Source organism: Narcine bancroftii, chromosome 3 (genome assembly GCF_036971445.1).
Source record: "Narcine bancroftii isolate sNarBan1 chromosome 3, sNarBan1.hap1, whole genome shotgun sequence".
NCBI classification, from domain to species: domain Eukaryota; kingdom Metazoa; phylum Chordata; class Chondrichthyes; order Torpediniformes; family Narcinidae; genus Narcine; species Narcine bancroftii.
This window is the reverse complement of record NC_091471.1, coordinates 343,743,342-343,751,866: the sequence shown is the minus strand read 5'-3', so window position 1 is coordinate 343,751,866 and position 8,525 is coordinate 343,743,342. Positions and strand designations below refer to the sequence as shown.

The 8,525-nt window shown below is 36.8% G+C and overlaps 1 protein-coding gene across 3 annotated transcripts in view; it reads right to left on the bottom strand.

The window, feature by feature from the left end:
• Positions 1–8,525, bottom strand: part of tbcd (tubulin folding cofactor D) — a 249,163-nt gene that overhangs the window by 170,321 nt on the left and 70,317 nt on the right. For all 3 annotated transcript variants that reach the window (XM_069929534.1, XM_069929536.1, XM_069929533.1), the window contains exons 10-13: positions 8,139–8,296; positions 5,138–5,198; positions 2,883–2,957; positions 120–214 (exon numbers count right to left, since the gene is read on the bottom strand). In XM_069929534.1, coding sequence (XP_069785635.1) covers positions 120–214; positions 2,883–2,957; positions 5,138–5,198; positions 8,139–8,296 — 389 coding nt within the window. The remainder of the gene's footprint in view (positions 1–119; positions 215–2,882; positions 2,958–5,137; positions 5,199–8,138; positions 8,297–8,525) is intronic.

Below are 8,525 nucleotides of genomic sequence, written 5' to 3'. Positions count from 1 at the left end.
AATATCCCAACCTACAGGTTTCTGCACCGCCTATGTTAACATGTGTTTTCAGGCACATTACAATTTCAATGCCAATACAATTTTTGTATAATGAAAAGAAGTGTTTCCTTATTACGTACCATCAGGAAGCCGAGAAGGGAGTAACAATCCTCTTCTACCTAGTTCAGCCAGTGCAAGACATCCACCATGCCAGGCTGTATCTGTTTCCTGAAAACTGCAATAAAATCTTTATGCAATATTTCTATGTAATTTAATGTCAGAAGCTGTTTAACAGTTTGTACTATTAGGGTGCATTTGCAGGAAGAACACTGAAGAGAGAAAAAAAAACTGTTTCAAATCTCAAGTGAATTACAAAGAAAAATGAAGGTGAGTGAAGAAGAGGACAATGAAGAAATGCAGTTAAAGATCTTGTAGCAAAACAGCATCCAAAAATTTAGGATAGGGCAACGTAAATGAAAATTAATAAATTCAACAAGATCTGAAACCTGTTTGGTTTATTTTAAATAGCATTGATGAATATTTGAAATATTCTAAATATTGATCAGTGAACCACTATTGTTATTGAAATATTATTTCATAGATAAGTGGACAAATAAGCTCCTTTCTATTCATGGAAATTTCTTGTGTTCAACATATTTTTCCTGATCTCCAATCACTTTGTTACCAAAAGGATAAATTTCAATCTCACAATAATAAAATAGTCAACACTGAGAGGAGACTTCAACTCTAAGTGACATGAGAACAAAACCTGTCACATAAAGGATTAGGGTCTGAAAATGCACCATCTTGTTCAAAGAAAAACTAAAAGGAACTTGCAGGATTGAGTAGAGCTTGGGGGAGCAAACTAGCTGAACTGCTTTAACTTGGTGTATGGAAAACTCCAAATGACTTGCTTGTGTGCAGTGATTGATAGGTAGTTGATCAGTCAGGGCATCAAGGGTTATGGAGAGAGGCCTGGGAAGTGGCGTTGAGTGAGGACGAATCAGCTTACAATAGAATGGCAGGGCAGAATCGATGGGCCAACGGGCCTACTTCTGCTGTGATTATGAACTTGCGATGAACATCAAACATTTGCAGTTCAATTGCAATGTTGGCAAAAAAATAACATCAAACTTATTTACACAATGATAATAGTACAACTTTACCTCAGAAAAAAATATTAATGGAAAAAAAAAGAATTTTAAAGAAACCTAAAGCTAAAGGCATCAAGGATGAGATAATTAAAAACATATCTTTTATATATAGCTAATAAGTTTAAAGCAATGGTTTTCAAACTGCCCCCCTAAACTCACATTCCACCTTAAGCAATCTGTATGCCATAAGTGCTGTGTGATTGGTAAGGAATTGCTTAAAGTGGTATGTGGAAGGGAAGATTGAGAACCACTGCTCTATATTTGTCTTGAGATTGTCACTGGCCCATTTCCTTTGGAGTTCTGAAACTGTGCACATAACAAGTCAATTAGGGATGATTAAAACAGTGGTTTTCAAACTTTTTCTTTCCACTCACATAAACAGTCCCTTAGTAATCACAGACCACTATTGCGTAGGGATTGCTTAAGGTGGAATGTGAGTTAGGAGGGGGCAGTTTGCAAACCACTGATCTAAAGGAATTTAAAATGGGTTGTTCTTCATTATGGACAGTTTTCTACCCTGTCAACTCAATGTGTTTATTTCTTCAGTCCTTCTGAGAAAGACAAGAATACACTGCTCATCCAGAAGGCAAGGTTCGGTATAAAAATTATGTTAAAGCACTAAATATGACCCAATATCAAGAAATATCATGTCATGCAAATAAAAATCCAATAAATTAATTAAGATAGCATTCAATACAACGGAGAGACCTCAATGGCTGGTGAACCGCATATCGCTGGTGAACCACAAATCGCTTCCTACTCAAAAAAATAACAGTAGACATGAAAATTCTGTTTAGGTTAGTTTCACTTGATTGAGACCATTCATTAACTGATATTACAAGCACGTCTCTTGACTTGTCCACGTAAGCCTGCCACGCCTAGCAAAGTATTATTACCAACAGTTTTTTTTTTGGCCACACCTTGCTTCATAAAGCATAAAAATCCACCCAACCCATTTTTCATTTGGCTTTAGGTATTCAATTCTAGTTAAGCAGGTTTCTTGTAGAAATGCTATTAACGCCTCCAGCCATTTAATCTTTTATTTAATTTCAAGGTGTACTGAAAGATGGCTAAGCATCAAGTCAACTGGTTTCTGAGAAAACAATTACTGCTTGTCACGCTAATATTTGTATATAAAATATTAACATAAATGCATACAAAGGGAAACTGTACATTTAAAATACTAAAACTGCAAGCCATGTCATAAAAATTATAACATGAGTGGAATGCTATTTTTTTTTATTATGGATCTAAAGGATAATTCGTAACAATAAATGTTTGCTTGGACTGCTTATATCAAATTTTTGCACTTCAATTCCAGATATGAAAATATTCTCTGGATGTAGACAAGCAATTCAGGATCAATTATCACTTTACCAAATTTGGGCCATTGGCCCAAGCGAACAGCTGGCTGACCTAGTCGGGTTTTGAATTCTTTGCTGATCACAGAGAGAGATAGAGGATCAAATTACAAGTACTTAAGTTGTTGTCAGAGGGGGGGGGGGATGGGGGGGTGGCTTGGGAGGAGGGAGGGGGGAGGGAGAAAAAGTCACTGTAAATGTGTGGAAAAGAAAAAGTGTATATCATGGCTATTGTGATTTATGGTGTGAAAAATAAAAAATTTAAAAAAAAAGAAAAAAAAAAAAAAAAAAAAGTTGTTGTCGAGCTTATACATTGTCAATGGCAATACATCCCTCGATGAAGGACTGGAGAAAACTGGAAGATATGGCCAAAACAATTATTCATTACCTGAAGCATTCAAGCACAGATCCAACAACATCATCTGCAAGTTCTTTCGGTAATCTTCCAGTCACTCTTCCTATTCTAAAAGGGCAACAAATATTTTAGATTTCAATTCAAATTCGATTCATTCCCCCTTTCCACTGTGTATAGCACACGTGCAGAATTATACGCTGAAGATGGCATGACTTTAATGCAGTAACTAATTCACACATTAAAAAAAAGCTTGCGCCAAATGATATTGGGTAAAATAGAGAACCCATTCACCATCGAAATAGTAAGATTGACTAGTTGAGCCGTTTTGGTAAGATGGGAAATGGTTAGTTTTTTAACGAACTGGTAAGCTTAAAGTAGTACAATGAAGCAAGTTGATGCTACAAATTTCCTTCAAGTATGTAAATACATAATCCAGAACAATACTTTGGTGCAATACTAAATCTTTCTTCAAAGCAAGCTCCATTGTTATGCAGATAATTTCCCGTGACTCTTCCAACATTCTTCGATACCTTCCACAACATATTATCAATTCATTTTCTCTCTCTATAAATCTATTTCAAAAGAACATTGTTGGCTGTAAAGAGCTTTGTCATGGTCCATGGTACATCCTTTGTAGCCTAAACACGCCGAAATACTGGAGGAATTCAGCTGGTCTCGTAGTGTCCATAAGGGGTAAAGATGTAGGACCTACAACCACAGTACTGGCCAACTTTCGTGTTTCATTTCTTTTGTCGTCTGACTGCCAATTACCAGTGGAGATTGAATTAGACACATTTCACAAATGTAAACCATTTCTCCATCATATACTGTATCAGACACGATGATATGAACATGCACAGCATTTTTCTAATTTATTAATAGAAATTAGATCAAAAGTTTATAGTTTTTGTTACTCAGAGCAAAACAAGGAAGGTAGAAGTACCTAGAAATTGTCCACAAAACACATCGATTTAGCAAGATTGCTATTTTGATATTGTCGTAGTTTAAGAGACCAAAACTTTTACTTAAGGGAGGTTCCATGTGTCAAAGACATTATCAACGAGTTTAATGCGAAAAACAAAAGTCCAAGCAAGGCCATAGTTAGGAGATGACAGTGGCTGATCAATGGTCTGTTCAAGGTGAACCAGTGGTGCAGGAAATGCTATGACCTCACATAATGCGTCAAGCTGAGAGGGCTAACGTTTTGCTCTGCCTCTTTCCTGTCCACATTTTAGATGCAACACCAATATATTTTAGACAGCAGTTCATGCAAGTGTAATCAAAGACTTCAAATAGATTCAAGATTCAATTTATTGTCATTGTAATAAAACAGGGTCACATTACATGAAATTGCTTTTGCCTGTTGTATTTCAGACAGATTCACCATCTTATAGTCAGAGAAAGAGAAGCAGTAAAGAGTCCCGTCTCCCCCCCCCCCCCCCCCACCGAGTTACCAAGAATCCATAGATTCACCTCCAGCGCTTGCGCAACCACACAAAGTCCAGTCCAAACCACTGGCAACCCGAGCTCCAGATCCAAACCTCTGACACGGGCAGGAACCCTTCAGCATCTTCAGTACCCCCTTGCATCCCAGTTCCAATACCAGCAGCCCTGCACATCCAGACAGCAGTCTCCAGCAGCCCACAGCCTCAGTGGGTTCCTTACTTCGAGTTGCCAGCAGCTCTCCGCATGTATTGGTTTTTCAGCCTCAGAGCTCTCTCACTGGTCTGCCACCATGGTCACCGTCCCCCTTTTGTCTTCTGAGATACATCCATACTCAAAAGACGGACATATATATCAAGAAAGGCACCAAGCCATTTCTGCACCTTCAAATGTTTCTTTTTTGTCTGGATTCTGAAGGCATTTGGTGACATGGACCGAGGAGCAGCAGGAACTCAGCCTTAAATAATTGTTGGTGAGGAAAAAAAAGACAAAACCAAGGGTAGCGGTTTTCCCTCCATCAATGCTGAAAAGGAAGTTAAGTTTACAGATGTCCCTGACTTTCAAAAAACAAGATTAATGCATTTCCAAGGAGAGTATTCCCAGCTTTTCCAATTCTTACCATTTAAAAAAAAATACTATGAATATTTTCAGCCATATTTCTCGCTTTCCTGCCCTCAGATAAAAGAGAGGTTAGAATGGACTTGCATGATACATGACAAATCTCCATTTCAATGTATTATGAACCAACTATACAATGCATTTACACTCAACAAAGAAAGTCACATGAGAGGAAATTCTACCACTGCAAAGGAATGTGCACTCAAAACACAGGGAAATTTACTTACCCTTTTGCTGCAGACCACCTTACAATAGTATCTTTGTCTTTCAATCCAAATAGCAATTGCTCTAGAAAAGGGTTGGAAAAAAAGGTACATTGTCACAGCAGTTTAAATATATTTTATGTTAATTTTCATCCAATTTAAGTGCAGTATAAAAATGCATTTCATCATATTGCTACCTGAACTGTTGAGTATTTACAGCACTCCATTTTACTTCAGATTTCTAGGACCTGCACTTTATTTTCATATCTAAAAGTTTTAGAAACCTGACCAACTTCCATAAATGAAGCATCTTGCACTTGTATGAAATCTAACCTCAAATACAGAAATTATGTAAGTTTATTTTCTCCTTCTATTTCTCTGATGATCATAATGGAAAAATTATTTTTTGTATTAGCAAAAATCAGACAAGCATATATCAAATTTGATCCTGATGTACATCTGCTCAGATTATTTGGCAGAAGGGCACACCAACTGGCCTCATCCAACCATGCTGGGGAGAGACAATCAGACTACTCCCATCAGTAACCTCTACCAAATAGTCTATTCGTGAAAGATAATAGACAGGTATGGCTGTGATACTCTTGTAAATTGCAGAACATTCACTGCCCACACCATAAAAAGTACTACATCAGTTGCAAAATGGCATTGAAATTTGCAAAGGAGACAATTATACAAAATGGGTATACATTTACTTCCAAGGGATTAAAATCCACAACTTCTCACACTGTACTGAATAAATAAAAAGGACTTTTTAGCTCTGATAAATGTATCTATATGTTCTCTTTTTAAACCTAGAGAAATGGCGGGTGGTGGGGGGGGGAGCAATTCTCATCTTGGTGACTGAATATGTCATCAATGACAAGAGTTTTAAATGCAGAGACAATGTATAAAACAGAAAACTTACTGCCCAATACTAGCCCTATGCCCCACAAAGGTGTGCCGAGCAAGTCCCTACCTTAGAAATTACTTGGCTTTCCCATAGCCCTCTATTTTTCTAAGCCCCATGTACCTATCCAAAAGTCTCTTAAAGGACCCTCACGTGTCCTCCTCCACTACTGTTGTGCATTCCACGCACCCACCACACTGCGTTAAAAAAAATTACCCCCGATATCTCCTCTGGGCCTACTTCCCAGCATCTTAAATCCATGTCTTGGGGAAACGCCTCTGATCATTTACACAGTCAATGCAATCGATGTGGGATTATTCTGTGTTCAAAGTTAGGCAGACAAAATTAACTGCATATTCTTACCAAATTATGAGTGTTATCATTTCTACTTTCCATAGAGGTAAGATCTAATGAATTAATTATGCCACATTTACCCCTTTTTCTAACCTTGCAAAATATTTAAAAAAAACATTTTAAAAAATGACTATAAAGAAATAGGTTATGAAGATTCTAATTATATTTTTTTAAAATCTGCAATTATTTCAAAGCCTTTCCAAATTAAGTATTTGACAAATTATATCAAACAATATTTATCTTTATTATATTTTTTAATAATGCAATTATTAACACACACTTTATTTCACCAGTGAGGTGCAGTCATAATCCAGCTTTGACATAGATTTAAATAATTTCATAAGTACCATTTTATGCAAATTACTTAAGAATTACAGTCTTTCAAATTAGTAATCTTGCCAAAATGTCAGAGATTGGCTCTGTTTCCAGTTAATAAATTCTCAATGTTACTATTTCAATTAATTAATATGGAGCACTGAGATCTTAATTCTTCACCTACTTAAGATTTGAAGGACTCAATTATGTCATCGAGTTCCGAAACAGGTGTCCCAATCAACAGCAACCTATACATCAAGCAGCAACAACAAAAAAAAAGAAACAAAACAAAAAAATCCTTCTCACTGACAACCGCTTCTCATCTTTCATTCTGAGAGTGCTGGCTCAACGGGTAGAATTGCATTGTGTCTTCACAAACCCCACATTTTAGATTAGGCAATGCAGCCAAGCTAAATTGAGTTTTAAACTTTTTTTTTCTTTTTCTCTCACACAAACACAAACTCCCAAAATAAGGGTTTGTCGGTCATCAGTATAAATGCTGACAATCATTTTATTTATGGGTGAAGTTTAATTGCAGGAAACCAAGATTAACAATTTTTTTTTTGCATATCTAACCTGAACTCTTTAAGTTTGTTCAAGGAACGTTTGATGGCTCTTGGACTGTACTCCTTGGAGTTCAGAAGAACGAGGAGGACCTCATAGAAGCATTTCAAACATTGAAAGGCCTGGACAGAGTAAGATGCGGTGAATTTATTTTCTATTGCAGGGGGTCTCGGACAAGAGGGTTTAATTTCAGGATTGAAGGGTGCCCATTTAAATCAGAGATGCAGAGGAGTTTCTTTAGCGAACCTCTGGAATTTGCTAAGCAGCTGTGGAGGGCAAATCATTGGGACCATTTAAGGCAAAGACTCTTGTGTACTTGAATAGTCAGGGCAAAGGTTATGGGTAGAAAGCAGGAGGAGTGGGAGAATGGATCAGCTCATGGAGGAATGGTAGGGCAGGCTCGATGGGTCAAATCACCTACTTCCACTCCTATATCTGATCATATACATGAGCTTCTTGCATCATTCTTGCATCAAGATCGTTCTTGCATCAAGATCGTTCTTGCATCAAGATCGTTCTTGCATCAAGATCGTTCTTGCATCAAGATCGTTCTTGCATCAAGATCGTTCTTGCATCAAGATCGTTCTTGCATCAAGATCGTTCTTGCATCAAGATCATTCTTGCATCAAGATCGTTCTTGCATCAACCTGTGACTTATCAATCAAAGCTCCTTGTCTTAATCTCCATCTTCCATTAGTATTTCAGAAACTTGTAGATCAACATAAATAATGAATGCAGAGAAACTCAGGTTATCATAATCTGTTTAACTAAATATTGTTCATTTACACAGAAAGCCCAAGCTAAATTGGTCTAAAATAGCTGGATGTGGTAGAAGACCATAACCAATATTCAGATTGTGATATATATTTTCTCATCATAACGCACCAACCACATTCTCTATTTCTCCAGGAATATCATAGTCATAATCTTCATCTGCTTTTAAATCCATTTTCTGTATAGATGAGATATTGGTTGGAAGAATTGGTTGATTTTGACCCTCCATTTGCAAGTTTAGAGCCAAAGATCTGCTCCCACGCTGATACCTAAACAAAATATATTTTTTATGAATAACATGGTTGGAAACCAAACAAAACGAAGAAGAAAAAAATTTTAAACATTATATTTACTTGCCCACCCACTTCAAAAACGCTTCAATTTTCTGGTCTCTAACTTCAATCTTTTCTAGTTCATGTTTCTGTCAATGTCCAATGTGGAAATATAAATTTAAAGCAAATTAAAAAGAAACATGTTTGGAAATGTTGTGATTTTCAT